We start from the raw sequence: 21,454 nt of genomic DNA on the forward strand, positions 1-21,454 counted from the left end.
AAAAGTAAAAAATGGAGAAAAGCTGGGATCAAAAGTAAAATGTGGAAGATGTCCTAAATCACTTACTAAATTGTTAAGTAAACATTTGTTGCTGTTCATTTGTTTGGCAAGTAGATATGGAAATGATTGACCATTTCCTTCTCTAGCTCATTTTACAGATGAGAAAATGGACAAACAGGATTAAGTGATTTGCCCAGAATCATACATCTAGTTAGTCTCTGAGGCTGGCTTTGAATTCAGGTCTTCTGATTCCAGGTCTGGTGCCCTACCATTGTGCCATTTAGCTGCCCTTTTACTAAACATGTACCCCATTTTTGAATACCAGATCTATAGAGATGGTCTTCTTTCAAAGAAAAAACACTGAAATAGCATTTCACTTGAAGAGAATTGACCAACCTCTCTGAAAATCAAATACAGCTCTCATTTATGTAATTTAGTGGTGCCATTTTCCTTACCTGTTTTTCACAGAACCTGGTAAGCAAGTATTTAGCTTGCTCTATACTCTTGAATAAAGGATAAGTCAACCTTTCTTCATACAAGTTAACAACAGATAAAAATTAATGAAATTGGATCTTTTTCATGCTGTAAGATTAACATATGGAATGTTTTAGCATTTTGGAAGTAAATTTTGCTTATTTTTTGGATTGCTAAGTGAAAATCACTGTATTTATTAGAATGCTGTTAAATATTATTTTAAATTAAAGAATTCATAGTGTTCCCTCCACCACAACCAACCCACCCTCCAAACTAATTTATGTTGAGGAGGATGATATCATTAAGTCTAAATCCTAATATCTGAGTTATGATCTTAGATGCCAGTTAACTTCTTTGTCTTATCCTTTGAGTGGAGTTGAGGTGAGGAGACTCTTTCGAACCCCCCGCCCCCCCAAAGCTACTTGTTGCCATGACAATCAGCTGGGACATCAGAATAGAAAAGATACTGATGAGGCTTAGAGAGTTGGAAATTTTTGCCTCATCAATCACCAAAGTCACCATACTCCCTACACGTGTGAAAAGAGAGCCGGAAAAATAAAGAAATTCTAATATTAAACTGAGAAGAGTGAGTGTTCACTCACAATGATCTTTCATGTAAAATGAGCAGTGAAGCTTTTGTATGGTTTATATCTGGAAAAAGTATCTTTTGTCCTGGCTTGCCTCTGTTCTATTATGTAACCTAGACTGAACCTATTCAGAAAAGGGCCAGATTTTTCTTAATCGCTCTACTCAGCCACCCTGGCTACAAGAAAAGGACAAACAACCAGAATTCACAGAAAACTAAATCCTAAGTCTTATCTCCAGGTATAGAGTGAAAGAAGCCTGTGTTACAATTACTGTTCACTGCTTTTACCCTAGTGTTTCCAGTAACTAGCCCCCAGAATTACCTTACAATTAACCTTTGAATTCCTTCTGGAGATTTAGATTTTTAAGAACTACATTTCATATATGTTTTAGGAAAACATTTATCTCCTTGGGGCCAAAGTAGGAATTCTCCCTCATCCTCAGGGCTTTGATTAGGCTCTCTCACTAAAAAATGATTCTTAAATATTCAAGAAAGACCTCTCTCTGGAGTATTTAAAGTAGTATTAGGGCCTGAACATAGAATGAATGGATGTTTGTTTTTCTTTTTAAAGCTCTGTTTTAGCATTTCTTAGAATTGAAAATGATATTAGAGGTGGCCACCTAGTCTAACTCTCATTAACTCTCATTTTTCAGATGAGGAAACTGGCTCACATTGTTATTTGCCAAATGTCTTACCACCAATTGGTGTCAGAGGTGAAATCTGAACTCAGGTCTTCTTGACTGCAAGTCTGGTACAATATGAGAGAAGTAAATGCCTTCTTAAAGCCTGAGGGGTAGAGCTAAGCTGTTGAAAGTCAGGCTAGTAAACTGAACAGCCAAATGGGATTAACGGTTCACAAATCTACCCTGAGACTTAGGCTTCCCAGCCCCTTCCCTAAAACCCCCAAAACCTGTTTGCACATTCACATTACTCATGAGTCATCTTCACTTACATTCCTCTTTGAATGCTTTGTCCCCATTCTTTTTTAAATTTAAAAAATATTCATTTCAGACACTCCAGAAACACTTTATATGGTAATACGTTGTTCTAGCCTGCAAACATCAGGTCTTCCTCCATGTGGACTAGATTGCAAACTTCATGATGGCTAGGAATCGAGTCTTAATTATCTTTCCAACCCCTTCCCCTCCAAACTCCGCTTCAGGGCTCTGCACATGGTAGGTAATTAATAAATGGTTAAATAAGTCATTGGTCATCTCCTTATATAGCATCTGGGGCCACCACTTTAGTGTTATGGAAAAAGAAACAGAGATCCAGAGAGGCTGCTTGAAGTCACGTACATAGCTAGTGACAGAGTTAAGAAGCTAGACCATTCTGTGCTCTTTCCTTTATAAGTTCCTCATGGGAGGCCTGATTCTCTAAAGATGTTATTATCCCTCACAGCTGCTGCAGATTTTCTTCCTTCCCTTACACCCCCTATCAAGTTCTTGGTGAGATTCTCTCTTAATAATTTTGCTGCTGTTACGTGATCCTTAGGTGTCTAAGTGATTTTTAGAGTATTTTTTCCTCTATATTTCTGAGGATGCATATTCATTTGTTTCATTTGAACATTAATTGGTTATAACAACAAAAGTTCCCTCAAAGTTTTTTCTTTTGGATAATATTTTAATAAGTAAAGCTAATGATTATGATTATTTAGCTCTAGAAGTGTGCATTTGCATATTGTAACATGCATATAATAATTTGTTGCAAGTTACAAGCTCAACTGCCAGAGTCTATCCTAATGCTAATAATTTTGTCATTTTAAGTCAGTATTCTTTATCCTTAGAGTTAATGATGATTCTTTCCAATATAGAAAATGTTTTGTTTTGTTTTTAACATCCTTTCATATCATTGATTCTTTGCCTGGTTGATATTTGGTGCTATTTTAGAGTAATATATTTAACATTTCAAGTCACATTTTCCATTTTTAATGTTTCCTAATCCTACAAAAAGAATATGCCTCACTACTCTATAAAATATATAAATAAATGAAAATACCTAGCAAGATACATTATTATGATTAATTTCAGATTTCCTTAGGTTGAAAGAGAAAAGCTTTGCCTCAATATAAGAAAACTGACAACTTGAATACTGATGATATACTCAGAGCACTTTGTGGTATGGATAAAGGTTGAAACCAAGCCTAAAACTTTTTAACACTGGCTTTATTTTTTCTTTTGAAAGAAAACAGTATGGCTTTTGGTTTCTCTCTTTTTCTGTTCCCTTTTTTATTATACCTTCTCCCTTCTTTCTCTCTCTGCACAGGGTGGGTATTCTGCTCCCTCCTTCTCTCCTTGGCAGGGCTCATTCCAAGGGAGCCCTCGGACTGTTCCACCGCACCGCAGACAGAGTGAGTCTGTATCTCTCACTCATACCTCACCTTGGCTTCCAGTAGACCTTCCTCCCCTTTGCACGAAATGTTCATTCTAGAGCATCCTTCTTTCCTAGCCTGAAAGCGCTGCCGGCATATGATTTCTATGTCGCTATTTCTTAACTTAACACTTTCTTTGATCGCATGTAAATGACTTTCATAACTTAGACTTTCATAAAAATATTAAAATTTAATTTTATTCTAACAAAACTCAAGCTTCAAGTATTATGAATGGCATAAGCCCTATAAACATATGTGTATATAATATACTTAATGCATTTTCCTTTTTTATAACTTTAACATGAATAAGCAATACTTTCTTATCTAGGTATGTTTAAAACATGTTCAAACATTTGTACATGGGCATAATGTATCCAGAATGAAATTGACTTCATTTATAAATATAGATTTGCTCAAGTGTTTCCTTAGATCTTTGGAAGCAGTTCAATAAGGAGATGTCTTATTAAAAGACATTTTATGAGAAAGCTCTGTTGTCACTAGCATTTCTTTTAAATTTATGATCTTCAATATTACAGGATAAGAAAATGGCTTTCAGTTATGCATGGTTTACTAATATTGCTAACAGCTTGGTTATTTGAACCCCTAATTCACTTGTTAATTTTGATCTGCTTTTCTAAAACTAGATTTATTGTGTTATACAATATGCTTACTATGTGCACATCTGGTAAGTTGGTAATATTTTATATATTTATTGAAATGCCCTTTTCATGGATTTCCTTGAACTTGTAAATTATATTAGTTGTCATTATTAGGCTTTTGTGTAAAGTTCCAGTGGGGGAATTTTAAATAGGTAGGACTATGAATTGTTTTTATTATAAATCATTACAAAACATGTCATGATGACATGCTTAGATTTAGAATTCTGAATTACCAAGAATTTTAAATAGTAATGGCTTTAAGAAAAATGACAGAGTAAATTGAATTTGTCTTTGATGGCCATGCCTCTTTGCTTTGACTGTTCCTCCTAACTGCTCTCCCATTAATGGGATTTCTATGGCAGAAAAGCTGCATGTGCAGTGTTATTGTCAGTATTTTAGTGTGATTGATACAGGCATTGACTCTAGGAAGTCCTATCAGGTCAATACTTTGTCTTTCCTTTTTTCTGGTCAGCTGTGGGTACCTTTTCCTCTCTGCTGTTGCTTTTAACCTTCCTCTTTCCATTCATTTTTTTTTTCCTTTTTCCTTTCAACTTTTTTTTCCAAATTGCCTTTCTTTCTTCATCTTTGGTCTTCATGTCCCTATTCCCCTATTCTAGTCTTCTCTGCCTTTAATAATACTGTTGGATTCTTTAAGAGTTCTTGCCTGTAGGTGAAAAGGTTGGGCTAAGTAAATGAAAGTAGGTGTAGTTTGAGTACTGCTGAATGTAGGAGAGATAATATATTATTTATTTTTATATTTTCTGGGCGCCTAACAGTTTATCAAGTACATATGTACTTGATAAAATATTCAAAGTTAGTGGAGGAAATGAAAATCTTTTATTTGTTCATACAAACTTTGTTGGTCACCATGTATGTATGGCTAAAAAAAATTTTTGTCCTCACATAATTGAATCAGTAGCTTTACATAGACACGTGCTTGCCTGTATCTGTGTTTCTTCCTTTTTGAAGATTGTTTTTTTTCCTAATGCTGCTAATAGTTATGGCTGCTTTAATACATTTACAAGTATTTATTGTAGGTGAAGAAACTCTTCCTAAACTTTCTAAATTTCACTATAAAGTGGAATAAAGCAATTCTGGCTGATGTCAGTTATTTAAAAAAAAAAAAAACTCATACATATATGAAACTTGTTTTGATGCTTGAAAAGTAGGGTTATATAATAGAAAGAGCTTTGTCCTTGGAGTCAGAAGCCTAGGTTTGAGTGTTTACTTTTCTACTTGATTGCTTTGTAACTGGGAACAGTTATTTGACTCCTCTAAATTTCCATTTCCTCATCTGTAAATTAAGAGATTTAATACTTGCACTAATTATCTCACCCAGTTGTTACAAAAAAGCAAAATGTGATTGTAAAACTGCAAAGTGACACATCACATAGAGCTTATTATTGTTGTAATGAGAGTATATGATTACTTCCTTTTGCAAAGAAAACTGGATAAAAATCTTCTTATGACCTGTTCATTTGATGCCTAAATTCTCTTTCCTTGATAATCAAGAGGAGATGAATCAATACTAGAAAAATAAAAGGATTTTTCCCCTTCTATTTCCTTTGTTCATTGGTTTCGTTTTTTAATTGAAAAAATTATTCCTAAAATCATAATCTGCCACAGATGAACAAAAAACCTAGCTCCCATTTTTAAGGCTATAGCTGACAAAGTTCTTTTCTCACAATATCTTATCAAATTGATAATCTCTGTTGCTTCTTTTTCAGATTAAGGCTTAGAGTAACTCATGATTCTAAAGCTAATTGGTAATAATATTGGGTTTGAATACAGATTTTGAATCCAAGTTCAGTGCTTTCTCTACTATAACCCACTACTTTCCAAAGAATTAAAAAAGAGGGGGGAAAAAAAGCACATGGAAGAGACATTCTATACGAGGATGTAGCTCTGCTTAGCACAGGCCTGACTCATAATAAATGTTTGAGATGTTTGTTGTCTTACTGATCAAATGCCTCAGTAGACTTTACTGAAGGAGGAATGTTCTTAAGGAATGTCACAGTGAGTAATATTTTAAAAGAGAGACATAAACATACCCTAGTGCTTTAAACAAATGCCAGATTTTTTTCCTTTGAAACAATCATAACACATCGTTTTATGATTTTATGCAGCCGATCAGTAATTTTTCATAATGCATTTTTTCCCTTAGAAATCTATCTGGGGACAACTAAGTGGCGGAGTGGATAGAGCACCAGCCCTGAAGTTAAGACCTGAGTTCAAATCTGCTCTCAGACACTTAATATTTCCTAGCTGTGTGATCTTGGGCAAGTCACTTAACCCCGATTTCCTCAGCAAAAAAAAGAAAAGAAAAAAAAAAAGAAATCCATCTGGCACTATAATTCTAGTGATTTCTAGGGATCTCAGTTAAAGTGACTCAAACAATTGTGACCTTCCTTTTATCCATTGGGAATTCTCAATTCAGTTTGATTTTACCTATATGATACTTATCAGATCTTTGTACTTTCTGTCCTTTAGAAGGTTGTTCCTTTGAAGTGGCAATGCTAATTGAAAAAATTAATCATAAAAGTGATTGCAGATTCTATTAGATATGATTTTCCTGATGAGAAAATTTTAAATTAAAAATCGAGCAATTGACAAGCAACTATGTGGCAGATACTGGATGAGATACTGACAATAGAAGGCAAAGATAAAACAGTGGCCCTTGAGAAGATTAAATTCTATTAGGGAGAACAAACATGTACCTGTACCAGTAAGTACAAAATATATACCAGTTACTAGGGAGGAAATTATTAACTAACAGGATGAGGAAAGGCATTTTTAGAAGGTAATGCTTTATCTAATCTTCGAAAGAAATTAGGGATTCTGAGAGACAGAGATGAGAAGGAAATATATGTTGACAAATCAAGTTGTGGAGGGTAAAAGGAGGCGTAATAAATTGTATAGGATGTTAAATGACAGAATAATTTGTATTTTATCCTAAGATTATAGGGAATTTTTGGAGATCATTGAGAAGTGACATGGTCATCTAAGAACTATGCTTTAGATAATCTTATTTTAGCACCTGGTGGTAGAAGGGTTGGAGTGGGAAGAAATTTGAGGCAGCAGACCAGTTAGAAAGCTACTGCGGTCATCAAGGTGAAAGGTGATGACCTGAACTAAGGTGTTAGTCATATGATAGAAGAGAAAAAGGTGGCATAGATGTGAGATATGTTGTAGGAGTAGAAAAAAATAGACTTGGCAGTTGGGGCAAAAGGAAGATAAATGTCCAAGATGATACTGACATTTGTGATCATGGGTTATTGACTGGAAGATTAACAATAAGAGAAAGTTTAGAAGAGGGATATGTATTTGGGAGAAAGATGAGAACTATTTTGAAAAATGTTGAGTTTGAGAATACTTAGAGGGAACATCTAGTTCAAAATGTCTAATAGGCAGTTATGTGTTACTGGAGTTCAGGAGAGAAACTCTGTTTAAACCTATTTAGAAGCTAATGAAGTTGTCAAAAGAGAACTTAAGAGAGAGAAGAAAAATTATCCCAGGACAGAGAATACACCCACAATTAGGAAGTTGGATATCTGTGAAAACTCAAAGGAGACTGAGGAGTGGTCAGCCAGAGGAGAGCCATAAGACAACTTTTTTCCAAAGCCCCAGAGAAGTAGCCAGAAGAAGGTAGCCAGCAATGTTAGATGCTGAAGAGAGGTCAACAAAATAAAAAATTAAAAGGCTGTCACATTAATTAAAAGATTATTGATAACTGGAGAAGAGAACAGCATCAGTTGCATGATTACAACAGAAGCTAAATTAGCAAAAGCGTGAGAAGCAAGTGAGAGAAAAAGAAGCGAAACTAAGAAAAGCATACAGCCTTTTTCTTTGGGAATTTAGCTGTGATATGAATTGGAGATAAAGGATTAGCAGAATAATTTTAGCCCATTTAAATATATTTACAAATAGATTTATTTACTTCATTTTGGGATACCTGATTTAATGACTGTAGAAAACTTGCCTTTTCCCTTTATCTTAATCAACATAAATCCCATTGCCAAGGAAACTAATTCATCTTCAATTCTTGTCTTCACTTGAAAAATCCAGGAAGGAGGTAGAAAATAAACTTTATTTTATTTAAGCAAAGTCCTAGTACACCAGGAGATTTCCTTTTTAGCTAAATAAATTCTTTGAATTAATACAGTTTGTTCCTCTTTTCTGCAAGTCATTTCTCATTAAAAATTCATGCCAAAGATCCATGTCAAAAGGATGTATTCGTAATGATAAGTTTATATTATAATTATTTGTAACATTGCTATAGACTATTTGATACAGGAAGTTATTTTAAACTGTTGTAGCTAAAATTTAAATACAATTTCAAAATCAATAAAAACAGCAGTTCTCAGGTTGAAGGCTTATTTGAAGTTTGGGTTCCTTTATCTCAAAAATATAGAAGTAATGAATGTTATAGACTAAATTGAAGATATATTTTAAAAAATTTTGTGTTCTTTTTCTGAATTATTTTCAGATTTCACAATTTATGTGAAGCTTATCTTTTTTTAAAATTTGAATGTTTTAAAATCTGAAAAATAACATTTTATATGTTCTCAAATGATTTCTATCTTACTCTTACAGCACTGACATTTGTATATGTATGCTTCATCAAAAATAATGCCCTCAGCCTAGCAAAATTCTCTCATATATCCATAAAGATTTTAACAATAGTAATAATATAGTTTCACAAAAATGTTTTTCTTAAGATTTTTGTATAAATGATAACATTTTTCACAAACCAAATAATTTTTAAAGAACTACATTAAATTTATCATGCCCAAGATTAATTTTATATCCAGTCAGAAGCAATAAACTGCTTTAGAAATCCTAGTAAGTTCACATAGCTATTCTAAATACCTGTCAGTGTATTAAGTTTTTGCTAAGATGATTGTATCTAATCACATGATCTCTCAACATGAAAACTGTTATAGCAAAACAAATGTAAATATTGTCAAGATTTTTCTTTCACTAATAGCTAGTGAAACCCTGCAATTTATGCTGAAACTCTCATTAAAAAAATATTATTCTGCTCTTCATGCTATTATTTATCATGTGCTGTTGATAGACCTGCTTCATTGTCCCATTGCTGGAAATATAATTCACCTCTTCACCATTCTGAGTAATCTTTTAAACTTCTAAACTTATTTTTTTCATGGCTATATTCATCTATGGATTTTTATTTCTAACTCTGTTAAATAGATTCATCAAGCATATATTTATGAGAGTTGGTCATAGTTTAATTTTATTGATAGAAGTAAGTTTTAAGTTTGAGCATTGCAATAGTTTTTAAGGTGCCATCTCAAATAGGTGTGAAGGATGCCTTTTCATAAATCAATATAGAAATAAATGGGGGAGGAGAAATGACGTTCTTAGATTGATATTGATAGATCACAGGCTTAGAGTTTCATAGGATTAGAATTGGAAGGGATTTTGGAGGCCAACAAATATCACTCATATTGTGTTATAGATGAGGAAACTGAGGCCCAAATAAGTTAAATGACTTGGCCCAGGTTAATATGGTTGGTGTGTGTATAATGTAGAATCTGAACTCTGCACTTTTTAATTCAAATCTAGCACTTTTCCATTATACTACACTGATGCATGGAGTCCTGATGAGGTTCGTGAAAGCAGCATGGAGCCCATTCTGTATTCTCTGTATTCAGAGACCCAGAACTTAAGGACAATCAGATGTCTTAATATCTCATTCTATAAATTCCACTTTAATGATCAGAATTTTCCTCAACTGTCTTCTCCTTTCTTCTCAGCTCTCCTTCCCACCTTTTTGTGTCTAATCTGCATTGTTCCAATATATTGTCAGTTCAGATCAAAGTGATTTGATTTTGGATGCCCAATGTGTATCCAGTTAATGATAAAAAGCAAGGGCCTGAGTGGGGAAAAAAAAAATGAAGAGCGATTGTATTTCTCTTAACATTACAAATTATTGAGAGAGTGAGCTGAATTCTAGTTTAAAATAAGAAGAATAAAATGCATTTTAAAATCAGTATTTTGTTAAATTTGGCAAGAATTGAAAATTTAGAGTACTTCAAGTATTTTCAGGTATGCTTTTGTAAGGCAGTCACTTATTATTGAACTACACAGTAACATCTTCATACTCAATTGCTGCTTAGAATATGCTCCTTATGACATTGTGCTTCAGATATTAAAAACTGTAGTACTTCACTTCTTTTACATAGTTTCTTCAGCAGGAATCTGCTGGGTGTAGTAGTCATAAATAGGATTTTGAACTCAACTTTTGTTTCTTATTGTAACTGTAGCATCTTGGTGCTCAAACTCTTACACTTTAAAGAAGTAAATTCTGTCTATTTTGATTATTTGAATTTGGAAAGTGAACTTTCCAGTTCAATTTTTGATTGAGTAAGTGTACTCAGTTCCTAGACTCTTCTGATGTGTTCTGTGAAAATTAGAGATTAGGAAATTAAGTCACACTAGCATTCAGTGGCTATGTGCTAAAAAAGATTGAATTTAGACTGTTATTTGGTCATTACTTGTTAACTAATCTTATAGTTTTAAATTATTGTTTCTTTGTATTCTCCTTTATTGTATTTTGTTCAAAAATTAATTTATTTGTTTAGCTATCAGATGGTACCAGCAGTTTTTTTTTCTAAGTTTTACCTAAAGCAATATTCTTAGGAGGAAAAGAGTGTGCTGTTAACTAAGATATCCCCAAAACTGATTTGTGGAAGATAAATGTGGAAAATTTCTGTTATGAAGCCATATAATGTGCACACAGATATAGGTCTTTTGTGGAGCAAATTTTATCTGTAATGCATGGTGATATATATATATATATATATATATATATATATATATATATATATATATATATATATATATATACTGAATGTTTGCTGATACAGAATCAGTGTTTCTGGATGGCCTAAGAAAAACAGCATCATACTTAAATGAGAATCAAATTACTCCTTCAGAGAACTTTGTTACTTTAGCAGTGGTGAGGGAAGAATAAAATAAATTGAACATAGTGGAGAAATCTAGAAAGTTGTACATGTGTGCACCCGCACGTGCTGACGTACAAGATGAATAGAGATATGAAATGATTAGCACTAATTTTGATTTTTCTCACAAAATGATAAAAGAATACATTTCATTCAGCTCCTAGGTGTGAACACATTAAATTATAATAAAAATTATTTTCTCTTTCATTAATACAAGATCCTTCCTGTATGTAAATCCTTGAGGTTGAAGAGTTGTTTTTTTGAGGTGATAATTATTTAATTTTTATAGCATTATAGATAATAGTGAGAATTAAAAATAAATTAATTAATTTTTAATAAAGAATATTAAATTTAGTAAATAGTGATGCCTAAGGGAGAAATTAAGACCTCTGAGTTGCTATTCTGTCATGGCAATTATACTCATTGTTGTGTGTTGGTCCTCTGACATCATTGTCCTTGTCTTTTTCTTGTCTCTGCTTTCCCATTATGCCATTGGCAAGGAGTTGAGAAGTTAGTCCATTACTTCTATGATAAAGCGTGGTACAGTACAATTTCAGATTTCTTCCCACCACCTTTTTCCATAATTGTTGTTTTCCCACTTTGCATGGTGCATGCGTGTCAAAGTCCTGCATGAATTAGTCATGCTATATATTGCTCCATTTCTTCCTTCCTCCCAATCCCTCAAAATGCTTGAGAACCAACTTTTACATATACCAGAAAAACTTTTGAAGTGGATCCAAGATCTATAATTTAGGGTTGGATTATCTTTAGTGAAAATGTTCTCTTCCCTTGTTAGCCACCTAATTAATAGCTTTTATTCAGCTTTCAAGTTTTCAGCAGTTTATTTGACTGTGATACAATATAGGTACTTAGAAAAATAAAAATAGTATATTTTTATCGTCTTGCGACTAGGCTAACTCCAAGGACATTAAACATTGAACATAGGGAATTCTTTCCACTTAAGAATGCTATTCTCCATATTTGGATCACTCACTACCTGTGTCTCCGTAGCTACACCAATTCCAGATCTTCTTAGAAATATTACTCCCACTTGTGCCCTTCCTAAAATATTTGAATTTCTAAAACATTTTAGATCAACATGAGGAAGGAAATACATGCTGACAAACCTAGTGTTGAAAACAGACTAACCTAGGAAGAGAAAGAACCAGAAGATTGATTAAGATCATGGAGTCACAAATTTGGAGATGAAAAGTTACTTCCATTGAATCTAACAACCCTCATTTTAGAAATGAGGAAACTCATGACTTATCCAGTCACAAAGTCATCAGGAACTTTGAGAAGCATTTCAAGTCAGACCTTCTCATTCCTGATCCCTTTCCTTCTATGAAGCCTAATGAGCAAAGTCTCTTCCTAATGCACTGTCTTGAGAAAAATGAAAACGAGACATGAACCTTTGCTGTCTTTAAGCACAGATAACTTCAGACTAATCCTACAGTTAATTGGATAAATAGCACAAAATGAGTTTTACTGTGCTTCATTTTTCTACCTTATTCTTTATAGAAGCATGTAGACTTTTTGGAGGGGAAGAATAATACCATATCTCTTGCTTTGGTTTCAGCATGTGTTTCAGATAGCCTATAATTACTTAGTTCTCCTTGTTGTAACAACAGACAACAAAAATATGTTAGCTACAAACAGATTAGGGAAGAAAAAACAACATTCAAAGCCTTCTAAATAATAGTATTAGGCTTTTTCCATCATACTCAGAACATTTTTTTGAATGATATTTTGCCATTAAGATTATTAGGATTTGGGGGTATTCTAAAAACTCTTCTTTCCTTAGCAATATAGTGTCAGTTTGCCTAGTTTGTTCCAATGTCTAGTAAATGCTAGCTATAACAGGTAAAGGTTTGGGGCTTTATATAGTATCCAAGGCAAATTGACCCCCATGTATTAATATATTACTAATGCTGCTGTGTAGCATTCTCTAAAAGAAAAATACACTAAGATATAGCTAGAGTTGATTTCAAGCTATACAGTTCCTTGTGTTTTTCATAAAAATTTGCCGTGTCCAAAGAATTCATTGCCAAGTGTCTAGCCTACTGGAAATGAGCCTCTATACTTAACTGGTCCTTGGAAAATACCTTGGAAAAAACTTAAAGCATTTTCACCATGGTATAAGACCTGTCAAAGTTGTACTCTTAATTGCATGACTTTTATGAACTCAGAGTTACCCCCATGCCATGTTGAAGCATTGGTGAGAGGTAAAGCATTTATTTTAGAGCAGATAAAGCATGTCATATTACTAAATTTAAAATATTAATCTCTAAAACCCATTCATGAATCTCTTTAGGAATTTCTTTAGAAAACTGACAGTACTGATTACTTTTGAGGCGTCAGGAACATGGTTGATTAGTTCATAGGATTATAGGATCATAGATTTAAAGCTGGAACAGAGCCTTAGAACTGTTCCCTTCATCTTATGGACAGGAAAACTGAGGCCTCCAGAGAGGTTAAACTGATCTGATCTGCATCTGTTCATACAGATAATTGACACAGGTCAAAATCCATGTTCTCTGATTCTGTCTAGAACCCATTCCAAATAGCTCACTGTTTTTTATCATACAAAAATTGTTTAGTTTTTAAATTTTATTTCTAATATAAAAACACAATTTCATTCTCCTAAGAATTTTTTTGTCCTTCTTTATTGAATTAGGAGCATTGTTTTCATGTTAGGTAGATGATTTTTGAGGTTCCAAGTCTTGAGATTCTCAGGATTCTAGAATTTTTGAGCTTCAATCACTAGATTCATACTTTGGCTTGAGTTCTTTCTAAAGATAAACTCTGGTCATTTGGATATTTTAAGAATTTAAAGAGGTTTGCATGGGTGAATAATTACCATTTGCAGCTTAAGCTATCTAAACAGTAATTCAAAATTAAGTTAATTCATTTTTAATTAAACTTCTAATATATAATATAAAATTTATATCTTAACATTCATGCCACTCTTGTTTAAACATTTAACTTGACTTTTTTCTTTTTTCTTTGACTTTTAAAAATCTGGTTACCATAGGTATAATTTATAATGTCCTTATTTTGAAAAAGGATAGGTGTAATCAAATAATTTGAATTTGTTTTTATGGCATCTAATAAATGGAAATTTCTTTTTACAATTTGATCCGACAATAAATATCTGTAATCATGCCTATTATGGATAATTTATTACAATTCCTACTATTTTTAGAATTTTTATATTACTTTAGAAAATAAGGAATAGAGTCATATTTCTGTGTTAGAAGGTTAAAGACAACAGAAAGGGAAGGGGAGGGGAACTTTTCTTGAAAAAAATCATGTCAAAATTCTTTGTTTTTCTCTTTTAAGAATTTTTTTCTTTTTTCCCCATCTCCAGTGTTTAGTTTGTTTAGTACCTCTATCCTTCTGCCACTAATAATCCAATTTTCTTTTTTACTTTTCATAATATTCTAAATTGGACTAGTTTTCAATGATCCCTAAGAAAGAATATGTTGAATAAATCGCATAGTGAACTCGGCCACTTCATAAGTTGTTAATTTGTTTATTCTAGTCATGGTTGGCTCATAGTAGATATATCCTTAGCTTTACTGCTAAGAGCGCCTAACTAGAAAGTCTGGGAGCTTTTAACTTGAATCTTTCACTACTAATACCCTATGATAAAATAGCTTTTAAAAGTCTAGGAAATTTAATAGATGTTAGTTTAATCGATATGGCATGAATTTAAAACTATAAAGACGCTGTGAAAAGTTTAATTCAAAATGAATCCATTTGATTTTGGATTATTGTCTTGAATTATTTGTGTTTTGTTAGGACTGTGCTAATTTTTAGATCAAGGTCATTGATATTCTGTGGGCCAAGTTAACTTTGTTCATGGCTAAAATCTCACTTTTTGCACTGACCACAAACTGAACATTGACCCCTAGACAAGAAACTGTTTTTACAGTTGATGATTTTAGGTGAGAGACATTGTAGCTAACGGAATAATTGATTCAATTATCCCTTTACTTTAAAATAATTTTATTGGTGTCTCTCCTTTATAAGATTAAATGTCAATTTTTATATTTTCCATGGTGATTGTTGATTACTTGTTAGTATGCACTTAAATAACTATGGTCTCATCAGCATGTCCTCCCCTGATGCAGATTACAGTGGTGCATACCATGAAGTACTTGTTATTACACAGTGAACCAATTAGGTTGAAAAAGTTATCAAAATATATATTTTTAAGTTCACAGGTCACCACCTATTAAAGTATATTGGCATTGTTATTTGTTTATATATCACGAAATATTTTTCTCCATGTGGATAGGGAATACCTGGCTATATGAAGGAAGCTTTGTGTATAATGAGTCAGTAATCTAAATATGGGCTACACAACATGTGTAAGCTGTCATAGCCACAGACAAGGCAAAAACATTTTTGGAACTGTTTCTTTTCAAATCTTTTCATTGGAAAAAATGAAAGTAGATTAGATTTATCCACCAATGTTTCACTGAAATACCTCACACAATCATCATCAAACCTAGTGTGTTTGCTGATTAACACAGTTCCAAACTCAGATATAAATAGTGTACATAAGATGCCTTCCAAGGGGGAAGAGGTGATCATATTTATAATTATGCTAAGTAAACTGAGCCTACTGATTAAAGACAAATGCATGGCGTGAAAAGATTAAAGAAATCAGTTAGCTATAAGTTCTTCCCTCCACAATTTTGAATACATCTATTAAAATAAAATTATGGAACAAAGATTTTTCTATAGTGTCAGTCACTAAATTAATCCCTTTCCTGATTATTTTGGACATTTCTGTAGAGTTTTTAGTCAACATGACTTTTTGTTTGCATAATCACTCTTCTTGTATGTTTCATGAATTCACTTATGTTTTTGCCAGTTTTTTTTTTAAGCACAAAAAAACATATTCAAGCTTTCAAGCTGCATTAAACACCAGATCAGCACAACTCGGGACATAATAGTGATTATATTACTATTGAAGTTTATTGTGGTTAATGTTTTTTTTCATTTTGACAGCCTCAAGTACTACAGCCTTCCAGCAACCTTCCCAGGCCCACAGACCACGTCCAGGGAAAGCTAATAAAGCCGCAACACATCGAGGCCCACAGTGAAAGTCCTTCTGTGGACTCACATCAGGATGTTGAACGTTTGAATGAAAATTTTGCAGATGATTTTCAACAAAAAAGTGATTATGGCCTCAGAGACCTGCCCCAGTCACTAAAATCATCATTGATTATGAAGGAATTTACTAAGAATATACCTTCTGAAGAACACATGAGTATGACAGGGAATGTTTCAAAGCCTGATCAGTTGACTAGTAATAAAACAAGTGAACTGGAATCTGCACCCTCTTTCCAAGTGAGTACAGAAGAAGACCAAGCTCCAAAAGCTGTGAAAAATCAGCCTTTGTTCACAGCTGGTACTACCCATCCAAAGGCCTTGCAGTTTCATAAGCCATCAGTTGATAATACTTTGGTACCTTATCCAGGGACCATTTCTGAATCATCTCACAGTAGACCAACAGCTTGCAAGACATCAGAGTTAACAACATGTAATCCAGCAAAACTTCAAACTACGAGTCAGACAAGCTTAATAAGTAAGCCGAATCAGAAAGCTTCTAAACTTCGCCCACCTTCAGTCTCCTCTTTTAAACAGAAGCAAATAATAAGCAGTCCCAGACAAGAGTCTCAGAACTTCCAAGGCAAGACAAACATCCCAAGGCCATTGACACAAAAAAAAGAGATCATCCAACATCAAACTGCCAATTTCCACTCTGGGGATTGTTTGACCTCTAAACGGTATTCTCGTCTCCCTAAGCCAAAGATACATTAAGGACATAATCATCACATGCCCATTTCTTTGGAAAGATTTGTTCATTCTATAATTGTTTTCCATACATCTGATTCCCATGGTGAAGGCACTATTAAAAAGCCTGCAAGTCTTGATATTAAAACATAGAAGCTTCGATTAGTTTTGCTATTTAATTCAGTTTTATTACCTAGTTGAAGCCTATGCCGTCTGAATGTTCATGTCTCAGGTAAACACAGATGTTTGCTTATCCATCTCAAAGACCTGCAGAAGAAACTTGAGTTTGTTCCTCCCCACAAAAAAACAAAACAAAAACAAAACTATGCTTTACCATAGTGTTCCACTAAAATATTTAGGGTGTATGGTTTGCTGACATAGACGTTTTTTAAAATTCTTATTAATCATGCTTATTTAAAATACGAGTCCTTTTTGTTTGCCCCAACTTTTGAATATAACCCCTATTTAAGAGGCTAGAGATGTTGGTGAGCTGATTATTGTCTGGTACTCTATTTCAGAGGCTTCTGCAAAACCTTTATGGTCATCTAAAGAACTCAAGCTTTTAGCAGGTTATTAATGTATGTTATATTTTTCTCTTGCAAAAATCAACAAATCTTTTAATTGGCATAACTTCCCTGGCCTTCTCTGGGTATCAGACAAATCTCCCAGGCTGAAGGACATCATCTTATGTGTAAACATCTATGCATTGCTGTAACATCTCATTGGCATAATTTTTATGTTCAGTTGATGTTGTTACTGGGTAAATTTTGGAAATGGAGCTGAAGATGCATCTATTTGCAAAACTTGACAATGCTAAGAGTTTTGCTGGTGATTGAATCTTGAACTTACAAAGTTAAGGATTCATGATACCTGTGTTTAAAGTTCTACATAATATATTTTAAATTAGGTCTTTTAACTTTATTGTAATATTTGTATTTATTGACTTTATGCTAATATCAGAAGATTCTGAAGTACCTGACTTGAAATGTTTGCACAAAACTTTGATGTATGTATAGGGATTTAAAACTATTTTGCATAATAAAAACTTGTGTTTAATAAGTAATATTTTGAGAAAAATCACAGATTTGCTTTAAGCAAGCCCATGATATCATGAGAAGAGCTGGTACTCTTTAAGTGCTTTGATTTTGCTTTTCTATGCTTTTTTTTTCTTTCTTGTTTGTATGGGAGTGTGCGCATGAGTGACAAATTCATTGGAAGGTGATTAGAAACTGAGGAGGACTAGTACAAGAACTAGAACTGGGGAGGGAAGAGTCTTTTACTAAACTGTTTTGACAGATGTTCTCAGTTACTTCGTTTTCTTTTACAAGGCAGCTGTTGGACCCTGCAAGTTAGTGCATGTATAGATCTAGTGGTGTTTTAGTGCCATCAGGCTACAGATTTTGTTTTGTATTTCTCCAGTAACAGCATCAGCTTGGAGCAATATTTTCCAAGAGAGGTAACCATTACAAAGTGCTTTGGATAACCAGAAATATTGGGTCAGGGTTTGTTTGTTTGTTTGTTTTGTATCTGTTGACCATTAATTAAAGGGAATATGGCCAGGAAATCAGTTGCATGTATTTCCAATGATTCCTTTAACCATAATTTACTGATGAGAAGTAACTATCCCTTTGGAAATAAAATAGGCAAATGTTTCACTTTCTTTTTTACTTGAAATTACAAAATGCAATTTGTCCTCATGCTTGCTAAACTCATCTTTCATTCTGAATTGTCAGAAAACCATTTCTGTGCACATGTTTGAAGATATATCAGCCACATATATTTATGTCTTCCTGATAACAACAAACATACACATACAAAATCCCTTTACCCTTGCCATAAATTCTAACTGAAAAACAGCAGTATAATAGCAGGTTCCTGATATAGTGTCCATTATGGTCATTTTAGTGTACTCAGACCTATCAACAAGATATCTTAATGTTCATTAATGGAGACAGGCTCTTGGGGCTTAAAGTCTGGAAAAGATTAGTCCTTTTCCTTTGTGAAAATTAAAAATAATTGAATAGGTGCAGATGACTTGAAAAGCATTGATTAGAGCATTAGGTAGATAAATCTTTTTAGAATGCTTCAAATAACAATCATTGCTGAAGCCCATTTGCATTTTTCTTTTTGTTATTTTCATTTGTGCAATATTTTCAGGAGAATGAGACTACTGTTCAATTTATTTGAATAGAGATGAGAGCCTTTATTAACTATTATAACAAGTGAAAAAATACAAGGAAAAAAATCAGATTTGCACTTTAAATGAGCTTTATTGCTTAGAGTTGTGCCTAATCAAGAAGCCTCCTGTTGTACATGACTATTTTTGTTTGTTTGAAATAAATTTCTCTGTAATTATTGCTGTTTGAAGGCATCTGTACAGCACTGAACAAAACTATTATACCACCTCGCATGTCACTTTTTCCCTACATTTCTTTGTATATTCCTTTGTTTTCCTATATTTTTGACTTAATAGCATACTGTAGAATCTTTTTGTTTTCTCTAGCTGCCACTTACACATATTCCCATAGTCTAGTATGCTAGACTTAGATGTACAATCTCAATTTGTGAGCACAGTAGATTCCCTTGATTTCACATTCATTGGGAATGTACTTTGGGATCCTGAAACACAATTGAAATGAGAATCAATAAACCTGCACAAGTTAATAATTTTTCATGCTGCTAAAGGGTTGGATTCTTTGTGGGTGGATACCATGGCATGCATGTGTATCTCAAATGCATTTTGAAATTTGGAGGAGCCCACATCATGTTTTCTTAATATTTTGCTCCAAGTGCATTTTCAAATCGACCTTCCATGTATTCTCTTTTATTTCAGTGTGGCAGCATGAGTTTTGATACATTTTGGAAGGCTCACATTAAAAATCATCTAAATTTTGTCATTAAATAAACATGCAGTATACTTTTGATCACTGCTGTGATAAAGCTGCTTCACTGCCTCCTTAGATGTCAAATCACAATAAAAATAGAATGCCAAATCCAATAACATTCTTATTTAAAGACTTAAGTTTGATGCTAGCTAACAGACAAAAATACAACTATTAATACTTTTGAGTGTTTATTTCTCCCTTTGTCTTTTTTTTTTTAATTCGTCCAAAGTATATACTGTATATTGCAATTTGCCTGTAAAGTAGAAAACCTTTATGTAAAGACTCTTTCCTGAAAGTGTTGCTATAGTGAATAAAAATAAAATGGATAATTATAAATATCACCCTTTTCTCTTAACATTTCCTCATAGTTTATTTGGAACTTTGAGGGGGGTTTTATTTTTATTTTTGTTTTTAATCACAAAACTAAAATGATGACAGAAGAAAGCTGCGGTTTTAATTTGATTTTCCTGAGTTGGTATGGGTGCTTCCTTTTGTGTAGTAGTGATGATATCAGCAGTTAGGAAAGGACAGTGCCTAGATCATCCACTTCTTCTCCAACTTATTCAGTGTCTGGTGCTTCAGTTTCCTTTGGGATGTAACACCGGCTTGCTACCAATTTTAGAGAAATTTTTGTGAGAATTGTAGAAAATTCAGATCATGATGCCATGTAAGGAGGAAAAAAAGCCAGTATCCTTTTAACTTCTTCATTCACAAAGCACAAGTGGAACAAGGAAAAAGGGGTGATGAATGGGACTTTAACAGGGAATTACATATATCAGAAAGATTATTTCATTAATGTCACTGCTCCCTCTACCAATGCAGGTTGACATCTTTTGGAAGCTTTTGAGACTAAAAATCTCAGACTAAAAAAAAAAAAAAAGTCACCTGCTGCCCAGCCTTCTGTTGATGAGCCTCTTGGCCGCTTTTGAAGACAGTCAGTCCCCTGAGCCTTTCCATTACATTAAGACATGTCAGAATTTGCACTGCTGATTTTCTGATTTTCTTCATGAACCTAGGTCATTGTCAGGCCATTATATGGGGATGGAGGACTGTCACTGGGGAACTGAGGAGAGAGACTATCAGTATTTTTATTTTAAAAAAAAAAAAAAGGAACTTTTTGGAAACCCAGACTTGAAAATGTAAATAATTTCACATCAAATTAAATTTCTGATGCTTGTGATATTTAATAGAATTTATGAAGTTAATGTGGTAACATATTATATAGTATTAAACTTAAGCATTTGTGAAAAGGGATACAGAAAGTCTTAAGGAAATTCCATGGAAGACATTTTTATTTTGGAAATAATGAAATAAAACTGCCCTTGTTCTTTTTGGACTTTTTGAAATGTGGGAATGGTTTAATGGTGGAAAGTTCTAACCAAGATTTTTTTTTAAAAAGGTCAGAAGAGTGATGTATTACTTGACCTAACCCAAGTAGGGAATGCTATTTCTGAAACATTTCCAGCATTTGACCTCTTCTTTCCACTCACACAGCCATCATGCTAGTTCAAGCTTTGCAGAATACTCTTCATTTTTCTCTCTGCTTTGAGACTCTGCCTTCCTCACTCCTCCTTCCTTAAAGTTATATCCTGAAACACAGGATACTAATTAAACTGTGGATCCCTGTGACCTCCAGAGTCAAATACAAACTTCTGTATGGCCTTTAAAGCCCCTCACCACAA

The 21,454-nt window shown here is 33.4% G+C and overlaps 1 protein-coding gene across 7 annotated transcripts in view; it reads left to right on the plus strand.

Moving 5' to 3' along the window:
• CCSER2 (coiled-coil serine rich protein 2) overlaps positions 1-20,881 on the plus strand; it is a 110,551-nt gene extending 89,670 nt beyond the window's left edge. For 4 of the 7 annotated variants that reach the window (XM_031956726.1, XM_031956729.1, XM_031956730.1 and 1 more), the window contains one exon: positions 16,099-16,914. In XM_031956726.1, coding sequence (XP_031812586.1) covers positions 16,099-16,914 — 816 coding nt within the window. Of the gene's footprint in view, positions 1-3,325; positions 3,411-11,576; positions 11,617-16,098 lie in introns of all 7 variants that reach the window. The other 3 variants (XM_031956727.1, XM_031956728.1, XM_031956725.1) reach the window with 3 other exon arrangements.
• The last annotated feature ends 573 nt before the right edge of the window (positions 20,882-21,454 follow it).

This window comes from Sarcophilus harrisii, chromosome 2, assembly GCF_902635505.1.
Source record: "Sarcophilus harrisii chromosome 2, mSarHar1.11, whole genome shotgun sequence".
Classification (NCBI taxonomy): Eukaryota; Metazoa; Chordata; class Mammalia; order Dasyuromorphia; family Dasyuridae; genus Sarcophilus; species Sarcophilus harrisii.